The sequence below is a fragment of the Monodelphis domestica genome, chromosome X, assembly GCF_027887165.1.
Source record: "Monodelphis domestica isolate mMonDom1 chromosome X, mMonDom1.pri, whole genome shotgun sequence".
Classification (NCBI taxonomy): domain Eukaryota; kingdom Metazoa; phylum Chordata; class Mammalia; order Didelphimorphia; family Didelphidae; genus Monodelphis; species Monodelphis domestica.
Window position 1 is genome coordinate 33,594,241 of NC_077235.1, and position 19,839 is coordinate 33,614,079.

The 19,839-nt window shown below is 45.3% G+C and overlaps 1 protein-coding gene across 1 annotated transcript in view; it reads left to right on the plus strand.

Moving 5' to 3' along the window:
* The window catches only part of GABRE (gamma-aminobutyric acid type A receptor subunit epsilon), a 55,952-nt gene extending 39,414 nt beyond the window's left edge, over positions 1–16,538 (plus strand). Inside the window, exons 5-10 of the mRNA XM_056809564.1 lie at positions 708–928; positions 1,489–1,571; positions 3,958–4,095; positions 7,523–7,675; positions 11,663–11,868; positions 13,025–16,538. Coding sequence (XP_056665542.1) covers positions 708–928; positions 1,489–1,571; positions 3,958–4,095; positions 7,523–7,675; positions 11,663–11,868; positions 13,025–14,095 — 1,872 coding nt within the window. The 3' untranslated portion in view covers positions 14,096–16,538. The remainder of the gene's footprint in view (positions 1–707; positions 929–1,488; positions 1,572–3,957; positions 4,096–7,522; positions 7,676–11,662; positions 11,869–13,024) is intronic.
* The last annotated feature ends 3,301 nt before the right edge of the window (positions 16,539–19,839 follow it).

The window sequence follows — 19,839 nt, forward strand, 5'->3', positions numbered from 1 at the left end:
CCAACTAGGCCCTTGAGGCCAAAGGCAGATTGATGCTAGAGCTCCCTGATGCATTCAATCTTGGACTGAGGGATAGAAACTAGGCTTCCTGGTACCATCTGAAACATAGTGTAGTGGGTAGTACATAGGGTTTGAAGTCAGGAAAACTTGCACTCAAATCCTACCTTAGACATTGACTAGGCCTTGACTCTGGTCAAATGTCTTCACCTCTCCATGCCTCAGTTTCCTTACCTGTAAAATAAGGGAATTGGTCTCATTGACTTCTGAGATCTTTTCCTTCTCTAAATTTATGCTACTATGGTCATCTGCCTCCCACTGTATGCTCTGAATCTGTTTCGCTATTTATAGAAAGGAAGAAATTGAGCCATGGAGAAACTAAATGTCTTATCCCAAGACACCAAAGTAGATGATGAAGAAAAGACTAGGATTATGAGACTGTAGGCTATAGAGCTAAAAGAGATTTCAGTTAGCAAGATCAACCCACTCCCTCTGAGGAAACTGAGGCCGAGAGAAGATGGAATGACCTTCCTGAGGTCCTAGAGGCGCCCAGAAGTGCCAGACTCAGAAACCAAGCCTTCTGGGTTCCTTTCCATGACTCTTTCTACCCTGCTACATTGCCTCCTAGGTCCCTGCGATGGGGTAGTCCCTGTGTTTGTCTTGGCTCTGCCATGTAGGGGTTTAATGAGCTTTCCCTTCCTTTGTGCTAGGAATACACCATTGACATCTTCTTTGCCCAGAGCTGGTATGATCGTCGCCTCCGCTTCAACAGTACCCTTAAAGCTCTAACTCTGAACAGCAACATGGTAAGCCGCATTTGGATCCCGGATACCTTTTTCCGGAACTCCAAGAGGGCTGACTCTCACTGGATCACCACACCCAATCAGCTACTGCGCATCTGGAATGATGGGAAGGTTCTCTACACCCTTAGGTATGTGGAATATTGGAGGATTCAGGGATAGGAACGTGCCAATAGATAATAGTTTAGAATACTTGGTTGGACTTCATTACCTGACTGGCCCCTTCTTGACCAGGGGTTAATGTGAAAAAAGACCTGGCTTTGACATTGTTTCCTAGAGGGAGTTGGTCCATGGAGTTGGCCACCCCTGGATTATGACCCCCCAGTGGGGACTCCAGTGATAGTCAGGGGAATAACAGGATTTGAGGTAGGAAAGAATCTTAGAGGCCATCTGGCTCAATCCTCTCACATTATAGAAGAGAAAATGGATACTTACAGAAGGGAAATAACTTGCCTAAAGGCACACAGGTGATTTTACATGGGTAGAGCCTCAATTTGAATCCTAGTTGGCTGCCTCCTGACACAAGTCATCCTGGTCAGAATTCTAAGCCAGAACATGTATGATATGGGGCACTAGATGATTTGTGAGGACCTTTACAGATATAACCCTAAGATGCCATGAGTCTAGGGTGCTGGCTAGCTGGAAGGATGAATCCTTGGGCTTACAAGGCCCCTCTCTCCCTCCTTTCCAGGCTGACTATAGAAGCTGAATGTCTCCTCCAGCTCCAGAACTTCCCAATGGACACCCATTCCTGCCCTCTCATCTTTTCTAGCTGTAAGTACCTGCTCTGGAGGTTCCCAGGCCCCTTTTCTCAGCCTCCCCTCCTCCCCCTCACCTGCCTGGTTTGGCTTCCCTTCTTTCTTACTGGTCCCTGAGTCCCTGGGCCTGAGAGCTTTCCCATCAGTTAGAATTCCTGTTGTCACTCTGTCAGTACCAGCATCCTTACCTGGTGGTACTGGCATAGTACTGGCACCCTTTTTCCCGAGCCCTTTGGCATTTATTACATAGACTAAAGCAGACCTCAAAGGAAGAAGGCCAGCAATTTCCTCAGTCTACCTCAGCTACTGGGGGCTAGTGCCTCTAAAAACCTAGCTACCAAAGGGTGAGGGGAAGTCCCAGAGGAGCAATGCACTCACTTGATGGGCCACAGATTCAGTGATGATGATGACGGGGCATTTCTCATGCCTTCAGTGATTTTCTAATAAGACCTGTTTCACATCCAGCCATTGATCTCTCTCTATATTTGATACCCATCACTTTAGGGCAATGGCAGGCTGATTGAACTCAAGTTTCAGAAATGGCAGAGATAACTAAACAGCTAGAGTCAGGCAGTTGGTCAACAAATTTTGCCAGGGCACCTACTCTTGTAAAGCCCTGTGCTCACCACTGTGGGAGCTCTCCTTATGAGAAAGTTATATTTTCTGCCCTTGGGGAATAGACGTTTAGCTGAGAAGATAAGATTAACGCATAGGAAAAAATTGAACAAATATAAAGTGAGAAAGAGAGAGAGAGAGAGAGAGAGAGAGAGAGAGAGAGAGAGAGAGAGAGAGAGAGAGAGAGAGAGAGAGAGAGAGAGAGAGAGACTGAATATCAGACAAAGTTGTTTACATCCTTAGATATCATCCAGTCCAACTCTCTCATTTTACAGAGGAGGAAACAAATTCCCAGAGTTCAGTGACTTACCAAAGGTCCCATAGGTGGCAAATGGCAGTGCCAAGATTCAAAGCTGGGTCCTTGGCCGCTACATTAAGCACTCACACAAAGTACAGGAAGTGTCAGGAAATAGGGCCTAGTGCCAAGAGAATAGTAAAGCTAGTGAATATGGGAGGGGCTAGAGGGAGGGCGGGAACACTGGAACTTGGCTGGTGAGGACTTCATAGATGGGTTGAGATCTCTCCATTTGGTTGAAAGGGATGGCTTGAAAAGTGGCCAGAACAGTGGAGTTTCAAGAAGTGCAGTTTAGAAGTGGTAGTGGGGGAATTGGGGATAGGTTCCTATGCCTTTTCCCACATTGGGAGGGATATCTGGAGTATTAGTGGAAGCCTGGGTTTGGGTTTGGAACCAATTTCATCTGTTTGGGACAGAGGAGTTTAAAATAGGACTCCCAAACTAAGCCCTTGGGGCTTGATCAGAATGACAACTTTCATGGCAGGTTGAGCCTGTATGAGGCCAGAATCTAAGAGAGGAGTAATCAAATATGGCTCCTGTTACCATGTAGGTTTTACAGCTGTCTTGAAGTCATTGTAGTGACCACACACACTATCCAGAGTTCCCCTGGAGTGTTTTGGCTAAGTTACCAGAAGGAGGGGGCAGCTGGGTAGCTTAGTGGATTGAGAGCCAGGCCTAAAGATGGGAGGTCCTGGGTTCAAATCTGGCATCAGACACTTCCTAGCTGTGTGACCCTGAGCAAGTCACTTGACCCCCATATTGCCTAGCCCTGACCACTCTTCTGCCTTGGAGCAATACACAGTATTGACTCCAAGACAGAAGATGAGGGTTTAAAAAAAGTTACCAGAAGGAAAGCATAGTGAGTCTGAAAGTAACAGAGGGAACTCCCCAGCACAGGGAAGATCCAGCAGGGGAATAATAGAGGGCAAATACCACTAACAAGGAGAAACCTGGGGCCAGCCATAGAATTTGAAGAATAATTTAATTTTTGCTGGGCTTAGTTCTTCCACTTCATTTTTAGTTAAATGATTCGAAAACACTCAACTGCCAAGTGGGAGGGACCAGGGCCTGGATTTTATGCCAAAAGAGTAGTAGGATAATGGAAAGGGCAAGGATATGGAGTTAAAGGGCCTGAGTTCAAGTCCCAATTCAACCCCAGGGTTGGAGGGCTAGTAAGTGGCAGTCACTTAACCATGTGAGCCTTGGTTTCCTTTTCTATAAAATGGGACCTGGATCTCTTGCATGAACTGTGAAATGCTCTAGAAGCAGAGTCCAGCCCAATGACTTATTCCCAAGACAATGTCAAAGAATATCTGGGATGTTTGAAGAATGGAGGGTCTTTCCTGGGCCATGCCAAATATCTCAAATACACGTGGCAGCTACCTCATTGGTCACAAGACTACAGAAGGCCAGACAACTAAGCATGCTTCATTCAAGCAAACCTCTCAGGTACTTAGTCCTTAGTCTCTTTTTGGCCTCTCCCATTTTCCAGATGGTTATCCAGCTGAAGAGATTGTTTACCGTTGGAGGCGCTACTCCATTGAAGTATCAGACCAGCGTTCCTGGAGGCTCTACCAGTTTGACTTTACAGGACTGCGGAACACATCGGAAGTTCTCCGGACTGGTGCTGGTAAGGCAATCTTCAGCTCAAAGTTCAGTTGATGGTGGAGAGAATCAAGGACAAATCAGGGCTAAAAGAGAGCCAAGAGCAACTCAAAGCTGGGGAGCAGGGAGGAGGGGAACCACTCACCAGTGCCCCCTAGAAGAGAACTGAAAGATCTCTGGGTAAAAAGCAGAGAAAGAACAAAGCACTTTGATAAGGGAAATAACTTATTCAAAGTAGCAGAGTAGCACATTAAGGATTTGAACCCAGGTAATCTGCCTCCAAATCTAACATTACTTATACTTCACCACTCTGGGGAAAAGCACTGAGGCAGTAAGGCAAAGACTCTGTGTTCAGGGTCTGCTAAAAGTTTTAGGGCTAGTTTCTTATTCCAAACTATAGCTAATGAGCTCTGGACCCCAAGATTTCAGTCAGAACCCTGGTCTTGCAAGAAAGTATAATATGCCACACATCAGCAACTAGGAAGTCAGACCAGTGGGGCTTCCTGCTGTCTCAACCATTTATGACTTATTCATAGTCACTTGGCTTTTTTGGCCACAAGGAAGCACCGAATATATGCACTGAGTCGGATTCCTTCCTCAGTCCCAAAAGATTTCCATCTCTCAGCTTTTCTTAGCAAAGGAAAAAAATTCTTCTCTGGCCCCAGAAGAAACTAAACATAAATAGAAAAGGTTGATGGGGGTAATAAATCTATCTGTAGCAAGAAAATATTAACTCGGCAAAGAAACAGCGCCAAACTGATGAACTACTAGCTGTGAGAAGATTTCTGTTAAGTTGGGACGTGTTAAATTGTGGTAGGAGCCTCTGATTGAGAGATGTGGACCTGTGAAGCAGGCATAAAGCACAGAGGAGCTAACGAGGAGGCTGCAAATAGAAATAGAGAGTTATAAACCTGGTGTCCCAAGAACCTCACACCAGGCACTCTAGCCCAGACTGCCCATATCCCAGAAAGTAGGCAACAGAAGCACACAGCACCCAATAAGCCATGATTCTCACTTCTTATCTCAAAACAAGTTGGAACACCAGGACATGTCCCAAAAGAATGGCCATAACCTTGGGTCTGGAAAAATTTGTGAAGTCTTTCCATGCCTGTCTTGGAAACAGACAGTTGGGTGATGGCAATGCCTGGTGGAAAAGTCCTAGAATCACAGAATTTTAAGAGTTGGGATCCAGCAGCCACCCAATGTATATGGAAAGGGAAATACATATAGCAGCCCACCAAAAAGTGGTCATCTAAGTTTTAACTTGAAGACATTCATGGGGGAGAAGTCAACTCTTCCCTCCAAGACAGCCCATTCCACATCAGGACAACTCTATTAAGGAAGGGTCTATTTTTCCATTATAGCATGCCTGAATTTACTCCTTGGCAACTTGCAGACACTGTTCCTGGTTCTGCCCTCTAGAAGCAAACAGAGAACTTCTCTCTCTTTCACATCACCATCTTTCAAGATCTTGAAGTCAGACATGATGCTCCAAAAGTAGCAGCAGCAGCAGCCTTCTTTTCCCCATGTTAAACACACTCATTTCCCATTCCCTTCAACTGATTCTCATAATATACCCTAGTAGTCCTCAGCATACCATCTATCTTACAATTCTGATACTCACATAATCCCCAACTGAATAATATACTTCAGGTATAGTCTGGCCATGGCAGAAGACCATAAGACTCCATTCCTAGACACTGCTTTCTTGGTGTCTACATCACAATGAATGTCAAGGATGCAGTTGTCATGTGTCTTCTCCAATCAAGGGGTAGTTTCAAGGTGGTAGGGTAGGCATGGGAGAACAAACATCTGTGTTTGTGTACTTCTTTATATAATTAGCTTGGTCCTAGAGCCCCTTGGAGGCTCAGCTGGGGCAAGTTTATCCATAATGAAATAATGTTCACCCAAGAAGAAGTGTACTCTTCAAGATAAAGGTAGAGGAACTCAGACAACTGATGAAAATACTCCAAATTTATCCCCGAGGTTGAGTTAATTTGGTTGTTTCTTCTCCTTCAAAGAACAATGATAGTCCACAAATAATTGGAGATCCTTTGAGAGGACCAAGTCCAAATTCTCAGAGCTGTGGTCAGGACAATCTTCCTTCCAGAATATCCCTTTCCTGCCCCAAGTCCCTTCCCCTCCTTTGAGCTTCAACATCCTTCCCTATAAAAATGAGGAAGTGAGAGATGATGATCTTTGGGGTCCTTTCCAGCTCTGAAATTACAGGCATCTCTGAAATTATTAATCTATATTCTGTGGAATCAATAGTGTCTGAAGTCAAGGATGAAGCTGGATTCAGAGTTGCAACTAGAAAACTGGGCATCTGGGACAAATCTACTTGGTATAGTGGAGTCTGGTGGCCAAATTTGGCCACAGGTGCAGTTTTCCTAGAAGAAGAGATGACCCTTAAGACATGCACTTATTTGTCCTATAACTAATGTATGAGAAGAGTGACCTCCAGAAAACTTAAGGGAGCATACAAGCAAGGAAGTATAACACTTCCAGATGTTGATACCTGGGACAAAGCTCCAGCTTTGCTACCCTGGTTCTGGCTCTAGCTTCATTGTCTTGAAATCTGAGTATTCAAATGAACTAGAGCTAGCATTTCTAAACAATGAGCTGACCTAAATGACTGAGTAAATTTTCTACTTTCCATTCTGCTGTTCTGATGTTACACAAATACAGCCTTGGAGTTCACAAGCTCTGTTTCTCAGCTCGGTCTCTAGAATGAGCCTATTATACCATCCGCTCTGCCTGAAGACCAGCTGGCTAGGGTGTCTTAAACATATGCTCAAACATCAGTAAATAGAGAATTCTGCCAACAGTTAGAGACACACAGACAGAGAGAGTAAGACAGAGACAAAGAGAAGAAAAAGAAGGAGGTGGAGGAGGAAGAGAAGTTGTCAAAGTTATCAGCTTAACCCAGAGGACAAAGTAATTGGAACCAAACAATAAACAATGGCATAGCTGGGATAGCCCTGACCAAGATTGAGGTAGATCCTAGTCCTCCTGGAAAAGGATCTAATTCCTTTTAGCAAGAAAACCTTCAGCACAAAGAAGGGCTAAGATTCGAAGGTGGCAGTGTGGGGGATGGGTGGGAGGTTATGGAAAGGGTTCAGGACTAGGCGTTAGGAGACCTATGTGTATAAACTCAGAAAACTCATCTATCTGACTGGGCAATATTGGGCAATCCTCCTCCCCTTTCTGATCCCAGGGAAAAGAAATGATAGTAATGATGGTTATGATAGTGGTGGTGCTGATCTTGAAGTCCTTTTACCCTACTATGAGTCTGAATACTATGGAGGATATTTTGTATTCAGCTAAAAAAAGAAGCTGGGCTTGCCACTGAGAGAAAAGGGGTTTAGGAGATGGCCATTTTCCAAAAGATGGATGAGATTGAAGTAGAGACCAACATTTTAGCACTTTAACAAGCTTTTTGTGTCTTCCAGGTGATTACATGGTCATGACTGTTTCTTTTGACCTAAGCCGGCGGATGGGCTACTTTGCCATTCAGACCTATATCCCTTGCATATTGACGGTGGTACTCTCTTGGGTTTCCTTTTGGATCAAGAGAGATTCCACTCCTGCCAGGACTTCCTTGGGTAAGTTGGATTCCCTTGAGCATCTGGGCAGTATAGGACCACAGTCTAGCTTCTTTGTGGAGGAAAGGGCAGCGATCTAATTGGGGTATTGCAGGAGAGTGAGAAGAGTGGCTATGGGAGTCTAAAGAACTGGATACTAGACCCAGCTCTATCACTTACTGTGTGACCTTACCTACCATGAGTCTCAGTTTCCCCATTTGTAAAATGAGACCTGAACTAGATGCTAAGGGTCTTTCCAGCTAGCACATTCAAGGATTCTATTATCCATTAATAGAAATCCCACTTGAACAATTGTAGATTAGACTATGGTCTACCATGAAAGTACTTTTTAGGGCTGAAAAGCCTAGGGTTGAAGTGGTAGAAGGAGGAACGAGGCAGATATTGACACAAGAAAGAAGCATCATCCATCATATTTTTTTCACATTGGAAAATTATTTAGTGTGGCTGTTTGTGATCCAAATGCTGGATATCTTTACTCCATGAGGTAAAGGACAGATATTGGGTAAAGTAAAATAGCTGTAAGAGAGAAAAAGAAAATGAAGTGTAGCTTGGGTACAGAGCAGGAGGAGTATATAAGAAAATGGCCATGAGAGGGTATAGATGCCAAGGCACCAATCCCTTGGATAGATCATTAAGAAATAACCATGAAGTAATTAAGGTGTTTGAGTGTTGACCCTCGGAGTGATTTTGTTTCTAAAAAGAGTGAGTCACTCTTTGAATTGTGGGTCCATGGGAAAAGTGTGTTTTGGGATCAGATAAGACAAACCTTCTCTTACATAGCCTGCTAGGAAAGATATTCATCTATGAGTCCTAGAGTTGAATCTTAGAGAGTGAGGCAAAGATTTGGGAAGCATTGATAAGAGAGCCATCGTAAATGCTGAACATCTGAATAGTACAATTCTGGGCCCAGTAGTCTCTACAGAAGAAGAAAGAGTACATGGGGAGAAGCTAATAGAATTCTCAAGTGAGAATGAGTCATGGCAAGTGATAAAATGTTTAGTGCGTGGGACTGTCAGCAAGAGAAATGGATAAAGTGATATTTCCAAACATAATCTCAATTAACAAACATTCATAAAGTACCTACTATGTTGTAGAAACTGTGCTAGTCTCTTAAGGTTACAAAGACAAAGAATGGAACAATTTTAGTAGTCAGGGATGTTATATTCTAATATGTCTCACAATTCTTCCAAGTCCATGCAAATAAGCACAGATATAAAGTGTTCTCTCTCTCTCTCTCTCTCTCTCTCTCTCTCTCTCTCTCTCTCTCTCTCTCTCTCTCACTCACTCACTCACTCACTCACACACACACACACACACACACACACACACACACACACACAGAGCCAGTCAGTCAGTTTAGACTAAGCAATAGACTGTTCACCCCTTCTTCTCACCCAGACTAATTTTCTGGAATGAATCACTGGGGTTGGCAGCTTCAGTAGTGGTTTAGAAGAACATGTCATGTGGACCCATGATATTTGTATGCTGCAGGATCTCTGACTCTCATGTTGATCCACCCTGACTCCAGGCCTTTCTGCTTGATTGACGCAGCAGTATTAGATATATACCCCCTTGCTGCTTCCATTATTCTCTGAATCCAGTGGCAATGGAAATTGACTGCCATAATCACACTTGGCTAATTGGGCTGCTCCAATTTTTCTCCAGGAACCCACTGGTTATTCCTTCCCCCCCCCCCCATTGCCATGGTGATCACCTGAAAACCTGGGGCTGGTAAGGGTGACAGAACAATTACTCCTACAAATTCATTTGAAAACAGGAATTTGGACAAAGACCCAAGGGCCAGAGGAGGGTAGAAATTGGGGCATCTTGGTGGAAATGAGGCACAATTGGACCTTCTCCAAGGGAGTCCATCAAAAATCCATGTCCTTACAGGGCATCTGGGCATTGGAAGGTTCTGAGCTCATTTCCCTTTTTGGGAACACCAACTTTCCCACTCAGCCTCTGCTCCCAACAATAGACAAGGCTTTCAAACTTCTGGCCAGGGCCACCTAGATTTTCCTCTTCCAGGCAATCAGCTGAAGAGTTCCAGGGATAGAAAGAGGGACTAGGGTTAGGGAAGGCTTTAGAGCTGGAAGATGACATCTAGGGCCAGAACAGTAAGACTATTTCATGAGAGCAAAGCAAAAAGATTGAGGGAACATGAAAACTAGGAAGAGAATGGGCAAGGAAGAAGTTCAAGAGGAGTGAGACCTTAGGGTGATAGAGGGAGTGCCCAAGTCCCTCCTTGAGGACTTTGAGCAAGGTTGTTCCATTTCTGGGCTTTATTTCACTCTTCTGTAAAATAACAGGAGGGGAAGGGAGTCTTCTGAGATGTGCATATATGGAGGTGGGGGACCTTAATTTGACTGCCTAGGAGACCAAGGGCAAATCACTTCATATTTGCATACCTTGTTGATTTCACCTGTAATTATTATGCTAATATTAATAATAACAGTTATTTCTCTGGCCCTTTAAGGCTCACAGAGCACTTTATATATGCTATCCCATTATATCCTTGCAATAATTATGTTAGGTAAGTGTTATTATTGTCCCCATTTAAAGATGAATTAAGGTCTCTGGGGTGGAGAGAGAAAATCTGAATTTTAAAATGTCAAAATACAATTGTCCAAAAGTGTTTCTACAAGTGACTGGAAAAATAAAATCATTTAAAAAGGTGCACAAAAGAGTTACAACTAGAAGCCAAGTATTCATTCAAAAGCATTCATTTAGTGCCCAGTACATACCAGGAACAATCTTCCCTTTTCAGCTCCCTCTCCCTCATCTATTCTATGCCCTTTCCAGTGGCTTCCATCTGCCACTCAGAGTCCTTCAGTAGCAACCCTCTGCTGCCTAGGTGGGGTAGAAAATTTTACTCCTGGTTCCAAGGCTCTTGGCTAGTTGAGCCCACCTTAATTTTCCATTTGTTCCTGGCAGTTTCCCAGTATGCATCTCCCAGGTCAGTCTTACAAAGTCAAAGATCACAGAATCCTAGAGTTTGAGTTGGAGGGGGGCCTTAGAAAGTACCTAGTCCAGTCACCTCACTTGACAGTGTTGAAGCAGAGAGATGAATCAGCCGCTTCACAATCCTACAATGTGATCCTCAAACTTAGTGCCCCGAGGCTGGAGCATTTTTGCCCAATCCACCACCCTGCCCCTCCAAATGGGTAGGTTCTGCTTGGCCCCAGAGGGAAGAACATGGAAGCTCCCTGTGGAATTCTCATGGCAGTGCATTCCAAAGATCCCTTGCCTTTTCACGGAGGGCAGAGATCCTCTGGGTTCAATACATTTTGTCTCCAAAGAATCAACAAATCAGCAGTGACAAATGTTAAGCTAATGTAATAGAAGGCACCACAAATGGTTTCAGCCATAAGAAGGGAACAGACAGTTTTCAGAGGTCACAGAATCCTAGACAGTCAGATCCCTGAAATTGTCTGCTTCTGACTCCTGCTTGTGTGCAAGAATGCCTCTTTAGCCCCCCCTTGTTACCTAGCCTTGGTACAAAGTCCATCCTTGTATCCAGCTATATTAGCCTTCCTTGGAAAGTCCTGTTCTGCCTTCTAGGGCCAAGCAGAACCTGCTTATTGGAGAGCCAGGTTGGTGGATTGGACAAAAATGCTAAAGCCTTGGGGTCAGAAAAGACAAGGTTGGAATGTCACCCCCATTGCTCACATTGTGTGGATAAGATGCTTCATATCTCTCTGTGCCCCAGTTTCCCCATCTATAAAATGACTTGGTTAAAGTGGCTCTTAGAGGAGGAAATTGAGGTCTAGATTTAGCTAAGGCCACACTGATATGAATCAGTAACAGTGGCAGAGCAGGATTCAAACCCAGGTCTTCAGACTCTCAGTGCATCAGTCTATCCAGCATATTATGCTGCCTCTGCCTCTCCCTTTGGAAGCATTAAATCATCCCCTCTCTTACACCTAGGAGCTTGCTTTCAATTTGCTCACTAACTCCTGCCACTAATAAGTATTCTTGGCTTTTCAGGGATCACTACCGTGCTTACCATGACTACCTTGAGCACCATTTCCCGAAAACACCTCCCACGTGTTTCCTATGTAACCGCCATGGACCTCTTTGTCTCCGTGTGCTTCATCTTCGTCTTTGCTGCCTTGATTGAGTATGCCACACTCAACTACTTGGTGGGAAACAGGAAGCTGCTTTCCGGCAGCAGCAAGCGGAGATCCAGGCCTGTAAGTTAGGTGCCAAGGTTGAAGGAGGGCATCACTGTGGAGGTCATGAAATGATGGGGAGAAGTTGGGAGAGAGAGTCAGGTCTTCCCCACCTAGCCCAGGAGTCTGGTCCACTCTAAGGGACTCCCCCCCCCCCAAACCTCCACCTATCCCATGATTATCTTGACCTGGATAGTTTCCATAGCCTAAAAGCAGGGGAAGGAAGAGGGTAGAAGCAGTCACATCCCCTAGAGGCCAACTGGGGATGCATCTAAGTGTATGAATTCATTGCCTTTGGAATAAGTGTTAGGTTGAAGAGGAAAGTAGACAGTTGTCCCAACATAGTCCAGTCTTCCCTCACTGGAGGCCTTGAAGCAGAGGATGATAATTCACTTTTAAGGTTACTGGTTGTGGAGGGAATTCCCATTTTACGTATGAGTTGAACAGTCTGGAGGATAGGGTGAAGAAGAGGAGGCATCAAGTTTCTGGCTCTGGGCTTGAGGCCCCTGGGTTTCTTAGAGATTCCAGCTTGTCCTTGGAATTAATCCAAGAGAACTTTGACCCCAGGAGTTTTTCCTCTTCTAAAATGTTCATCTCTTAACCCCTAAAGAAGCATGGCTCCTGCTTTTAGGCCTTCCAGGAGTCCTCTACAGGAGAGCCCCTTCCAGCCTTATTTGTCTTTTTTTGGAAGCTGAGCAAACTGACTAGACATTAAATTACTCACCCAAGGTTTCTCAGATCTAAGGGAAAACCTTTCCAAGCCCTAATTCCAAACGCATCCCCATTAGCAAGGCAATATCTCCTTGGAGTTCCTGTTGATGGGAGATGACCTAGACTGGGTCCTAGAGAGAATGAAGATTCTACGTTTGGGTATCTATTGTCTTGAACCAAGTATTGAATAAGAGAACTGGTCATTTGTTGCTGACTCAAAGATACAGCCAATTGTAGCCTCAGAACAACATAGATTAGAAGGGATGTCTAGTTTAACCCCTTTCCCACCCTTTCTCCTGGGAGTCTCCTCCCCACCCCACTCCACCCATATGACAGAAACCCAGAGGAGAAAAATGATCCATCCTAGCTAATAACTGGTGGCTGGGGGTGAGGGTGGGGCTAAAAAAGACAAAGGCTTGAAAAGTACTAACTGATTCCTCCTTTTTTGTCATCTGCTTCATTTCAGCGTCCTGCCATTGCCAGTGCCAGGGCCATTGCCAGTGCCAGGGCCAGCCCCAGGGCCAGCCCTAGGGCCAGCCCCAGTACCAGCATCAGCCTTGGTGCCGCTCTTGGTGCCAATATCAGTGCCAGTGCTGGCCCCAGCCTCTGTACCAGTGTTGGTGCCGGTGCCACTTTTGGTGCTGGTCCTGGTGCCACCTTTGGTGCTGGTGCCACTTTTGGTGCTAGTCCTAGTGCCACTTTTGGTGCTGGTGCCACTTTTGGTGCTGGTCCTGGTGCCCCTTTTGGTGCTGGTCCTGGTGCCCCTTTTGGTGCTGGTCCTGGTCCCACTTTGGTTGCTTGTCCTAGTCCTACTTTGGTTGCTAGTCCCAGTGCCACTTTTGGTGCTGGTTCTGGTCCCATTTTGGCTGCTGGTCCCGGTGCCACTTTTGGTGCTGGTCCTGGTCCCACTTTGGTTGCTGGTTCTGGTCCCACTTTGGTTGCTGGTCCTGGTCCCAGTTTGGTTGCTGGTCCCGGTGCCACTTTTGGTGCTGGTCCCGGTGCCACTTTTGGTGCTGGTCCCGGTGCCACTTTTGGTGCTGGTCCCGGTGCCGCTTTTGGTGCTGGTCCTGGTGCTGCTTTTGGTGCTGGTCCTGGAGCCACTCTTGGTGCTGGTCTCGGAGCCACTCTTGGTGCTGGTCCTGGAGCCACTCTTGGTGCTGGTCCTGGTGCCACCTTTGGTTCTGGTGCCAGTGCTGGTGCCACTTTTGGTCCTGGTACTGGTGCCAGTGTCAGTGGCATGCCTGCCTTCACTGCCATCACTATTACCAGCAGCATGCCCTGGGTCCCGGATCGAGTAGAGGAAGAAGACGATGATGATGATGAGGAGGACGAGGAAGAGCAGGAGGAGACCACTTGCTGCCCAGGGAAGGAATGTCAGCAGTTCTTCTGCTGCATTGAAGATTGCCAGAGAGGCACATGGAGGGAAGGCCGTGTCCGCATCCACATCTCCCGCCTGGATACCTACTCACGAGTCTTCTTCCCCACTGCGTTCCTACTGTTCAACGTCGTGTATTGGATCGCTTATCTGTACCTCTAAATGGCCTGTCTGTTTCCATGAGGAGAGGCCGCCTATGATCATCTGGAGGGGCCCCCCAATCATGGCCAATGGGGAAAAGAAGCAGCTGGAAATGTTCTCGTCTTGTATCTTTTTTGCTATTCCCCAGCTAACCCTTCCAAGATCTAGCTTTTGCAAGATCTTGGCTCTGTATCCTTGTCCCCTGGGGTGACCCAGACACCTCCTAAGAAGGCTCCTTGTCCTCTTCCTTCTATCTTGTATCTTGATCTTGATTGATAGAACCTTGGATTGATAGAAATTTCTCTTTGTGCCTCAGGCTTATTTGATTTGGAATGAGGACCTGGATTTGAATCCTCTGTCAATTGAAAGCCTTGGTGGAGGTCACTGGACCATAGATTTTGAGATAGAAGAAACCTTAGATGTCAACTAGTCCAATCCCCTCATTTTATAGAAGAGAAAAAACTAAGGCCCAAAGAGAATAGCGACTTGCCCAAAGTTACACAAGTAGTAAGTGGCAGAGATTCCAACCTTGATCTTCTGACCCCAAATCCATCATTCTTCCCACTTCTCCATGATAGCCCTGAATGAGCACAAAAATCCCTTCCTGATCTTTCTGAGGTAGCAAGGAACCAGGACCAGAGGTGTGGAGGCCAGAGAATGCAGAAGCAAGGAAGCCAGTAGAAGCTACATTCAGAGATGAAAGGCAAGAAAGTGCAGGATCACTGACATGTTACCGAAGCCGGTCATTGGGCACTTTGCCCTTGGCACTGCTTGGGTGTCACTGAGAGTTAAGCTGAAGGATTCTACCCTCACCTATGACTTTACAAAATAATCATTTATTCCCTGGGCTATGCTTCTAAACCAAACCATACAGATTTGGTCTTGAGATTCAAGGCTCTTAGAGCCCAATGATCTATATTTTTCCCTGGAATTAGACTTTAGGGCTTTCCTATCCCACTAAAATTGGTCTGCTAGATCCACAGCAGCCTCCTCAGCCACTAGGGTACAATATCCCCCATAGTAACACCCTGTTAGGTAGTTGGGTTTCCTGGTTACATATAGAGGGCCATGTGGCCAAGTTGAGGGAATGGTACCTGCCACATAGCCAAAATTAAGATTAGAGATTTCAGAGGCCATCTTGTCCAATTCCAAAATCCTCCGGAGGGAGAAACTAAAGCTCCAAGAGGCATAATGACTTGCTCAAGGTCATGCAGCTGGTAAATGGCAGATCTGAGTTAGTTCACATACTGTTAATGCTGTGACTATTCCTGCTACCAATCCTTCCCTCCCCCCATCTTGCCTACCCTCCAAAGAACCTCTGTTAATGGGAACTTCTCCAGAATCCCTTTCAGAGGAAGAGGGTCAGTGTCTGGCCCTTGTTGGACAGCTCCCACTCACTCTTGCCAGTAGGATCTCTGACCCACCCACTAGCTGAGTTCATAGGTCAGTTTTGTTAGTGTAAAACTACTGATGTTTTCTCAAGTTTTTCTTCTAGTTCGATTTCTAGATACTGCTTGTTTTTTCCCTTGGCAATTCTTAGCACCCTACCTACTACCACAGGCCCTGGATGCAGTCTCAAATCTCTTGGGACATTTCAACTGCATCCCTTAAACACAGCCCACTTTGTAGTGCCAATCTCTGGCCTGTAGCTAGGCATAGCATATACTGTGGCTTCAATCACCACACACCACTCAGCTCTCTCCCAGGGCAGAATGACATGAACACCCCAGATCCTATCCATCCATAGAGCTCATCCTCCCTTCCCAGGTGACTCCACTTATATGACCTCCTTTGAGCCTCTTCCCCCAAGAGAGGCAGGGCAGGGATCATTCTCTAGACAAGGACATTGAGGCCAGAAGAAAGAAAGCCACACAGCTGAGCCAATGACTGTTGAAGCCAATGACATTGTGAAGCATGCAAGAATCTGCCATCACTTGTGATGCCTTAGGACACTCTGCTGGCACCCTTCTGAGACAGACAACAGGGTGTCCAGGCATCTCGAGTGTTCATGAGTTCAGCCAGCAGCCACTTTAGCTCTTTGATTTGGGGTCATGGTCATATATCATATAGTTCTTCACCCGCCCCAAACCAACAATCTGCCCACTGTTCCACAATGACATCCCCACTTTAGCATTGGCTAGGGCATAGCCCAAGTTCAGCCCTTACATAATGCCTCTGCCAAGGCAGGGACACTGTGATTCAAGTAACCAAACAACATCAAGTCTTAAAGGGTCAAAATTAAGCTCTATGTCCAGCAGACCCACCCAAATAGCCTCCTTTGACTCTGGGCCCCCCAGCAGTGACCTTGAATGATCCCTAATGCTTATGAGCTGTGAAAGAAATGTATTGATGTAATTTATGTTGTTGTAATGGGGTAGGGGGGTGGGGGTGGGCAAAGAGACCAGTCTGCTTTCTTACAACTAAATTTTGGGGCAAAAGATTAAATCTGTTGTTGAAGAATGCACTGAAGGTGTCCATTGTGTGTTTGCTTCTTTCACTCGACAGCCAGGTTTGTATTGGAAATCTGAGGAAAATTGCCCAATCCCACTATTGTTCTCTCTCCCCCCATCTCAGTTAGGCATGTTCCCAATGCACTTCACTCATTGGAGGGTTGGAAACCTCTAAAGGGAGAAGCCAAGAGCAGACCAACCCCTCAAGCTCCTTCTCCCTCCGCCCCCCCCCCCCACACACAATGGGTCCCCACATACACAATGGGCTTCTCCCTCTCCCTGGGCCTTAGGCTTTGTTCAACGTCCCACAGGCTGGTTCTCCTGTTCTCTCACCACTCCCTTCCTCTGGACTATTGGGAATTTTAGATGTGATGCCTGTGGTGTTCAGGCAGCATCCCCAAATAGCCCAGCATACACTGTCCCACAGTCTGGAAAAGGGAGGTGGGCAATGGAATGAGACAAGGTGGGGAGTGTGAATAGAGAGAAGAAACAAACAAGAAAAAGGAATAAAACAAGGGTTCTGGAATGTTCAAAACTTTGCTAAGCTTGACTCTGGACACTCTATTCCTTGCCAAAAGAAAAGAGCCAGAGAATTTAGAACACCATTTAAGAACATAATACAGATGGTACTATGGGTAATTCCATGCGGAAAATCATTGTTCCTGAGTCTGAGGCTCTATAATGCCACATCAGTTATCCAGAGGCCACATGTCCACCACACTAGTCTGTCTAGAACTTTATTGAGAACCCAGAAAGAAGTGAAAAAAGGCCTCTGAGTAGTTAGTTGGAAAATCCATACACTTTACTCAGATGGGAATTCTTTCTGTCTCTCCTTCAGAACTGAATTGTTTTTATTTTGTACACAGTTCTAATAACAGCTTTGTTATCTGGTAACTCCTCTATAGTAGATTAAAAGCATTGCATTAAAAGAGAAAGAAGGGAATATTGTTGATTTCATACTGAAAACGGACAGAAAAAGACAGTCTGAGAGGAAGCAGAAAAACCATAAAGAGCCGTCACAAGGACTCACCAAAGCCAATGTTCTAGGACCATAATGCAGAGGGGAAAAGCAGTCCCTATACCTCACTAGGCCTTGCTGACATCACCATATGACAACCCATGTCAATTCTCATAATCAGCACTTCAACACCCCAAGAAAAGCTTTCATTTATGTTTAATGTCCTCTGCTTAAAACCTGTGATCAGACACAACATTGCCATCTCCAGAGGTTAAAATATTTTTTAAAAAACCAAAAGTCCTTATGCAAAGCCCTAAGACATACAGTCAAAAATTCAAGGGTGCAATCCTTCCCCATTGATATCCAGTAAAGGAGGAGTTACCGTATAGAGAGATGCTTCATGGAGTCACCCAGGACCTGCAACTCCTCCATCAGCAAGGATCTCTTGGTTTTGAGCTCAAAGGATTCTTGTAATCTAACACAAGGGAACATACTCCTAGCTGAGGGCTCCATCAAGATAGTCTTTAGACAAACCTTTTTTCCTACAGGTTCCTCATCCCCTGTTGTAGTCAGCTCTGACCCCTGGAAAGTATGCTCATCAGAGACAGCAGGGATCTACCCCCTGGAAGGGTGGGGTGGGGAGAAGGTTGGCAAAAACCTGGCTTTTAGGCAAAGGATCATGGCGGTTGAGCTTACCACTGCCTAGGTGGTATTTCTACTGCAAAGTGTTTTCTCTGCCCTGAGGTCAAGCGTGCCAGGCACATTCCCAGTCTCAGCTGAGATATGCAGGTCCCAGAAAGTTGCAATGGCTCCCGGAACAGGCCTACTGTAATAGCAGTAGGAAGCTTCTGGTATGGGAACACTCTCCAGCAATATAGATCAGACTGCAGCCTGTCTTTAACTTGGCAGATAAATCCTTAGAAGTCTCAGAAAAACTCTCAAAGGCCAATAAATCCTGGGCAGGTAGGCAATTCAGGCAACACTTGATCTCCATTTTAATAAGAATCAGGGAGAGGCAGGTGCATTTGATCCTCTGAGAATTCCCAGACCTTGTTTTATTGATTTCACCTCCTTCCCCACAAGCTTTTCATGGGGCCAGAGCTGTTACCGGGAATCCCACTGATTGGCTTTTGTATCATCAGCTGTGCTGATGAGCACTGAATTTGCTGATGGACTATGAAATGGTCAAAGAACTAAAGAAGAAAAAGGAAGGAGAAGTCCTTCTCCTTCCTGAGCCTCAGTTTTCTCCTCTGTAAAATGAGGCAGTTGGATGAGATCCCTTCCAGCTTTAAATCCTCCCTGTGAAACATGAGAGAAATGTATCTACAGATGATATTATAGAGTAAATATTATATCTTAAGTGGAAAATAACTGTGGTTTCATCATTATCAGAGGACTCCCACTGTGGGCATTGTTAGACTTGCCAGTGAGTGATTAGAAGCAGCTAAGTAGCATGGTGAGTAGAACAATGGGCATAGGAGTCACAAAGACATAAAGAGTTTGAATGCTGGCCTCAGATACTCACTAGCTGTGCAACCTTGGAAAAGTCACTTAACTTCCCTGTGCCTCACTTCTTACCTGTGAAACAAAGGAGTTAGACTCAGTAGCTTTCAAGGTCCCTTCCAGATCTTAACCTATGAACCTGTGACTTGCTCTTAGTCACATAACTCGTGTCAGAGGTGGGATTTGAACCTAAGCCTTCCTGACTCTAAGACGCACAATCTCTCCATCACATTCAGTAATTCTTGAAGTTCTACTAACAAATTCAAAAATTCACCAACAAAATTATAGGACATAGAAAATGTAGATAGCCAACAGTCCATAACAAAAATGCCTCAGTGGAGCGTAAACTCAATATAAGTCAACAGTGTGATAGAGAGGGCATAAATAGTTAATGTGGCCTTGCCAGAAAAGAGAAGTGATGGCCCAATGGTACTCTTCCCCAAGAAAATCCCATCCAGAGTATTGTACAGAGTTCAGGGCTCCATGTTTTTAAAGGGGCTTTGACAACTTAGAGTTCAATCTAAAAGAGTGTGGCTGATCCCACTTAATCATGAAGTAGGAGGTCTATGACCCACATGTGTGATAGTGGGTAATGAATTAGAATCGACAAACTACTTTTTGGGCAGTCCTAGAGCAAAGCATCAGCTGTGATTGGTAGACATGGAATTAGGAGAAGTGACAAAAGAAAAAAGGTCTTTAAAAGAAAGAGACAAGGGCATAGGAGTGGTTGGTCTTCTGGGAGTTTGAAAGAGAAACACTTGGAGTGGAGCCTGCTGGAGCTGAGGCTGATAAAAGAATCTGCTGTTGAACTGACAACATGGAAAATATAAGCTCTTTGAAGTCAGAAATTATTT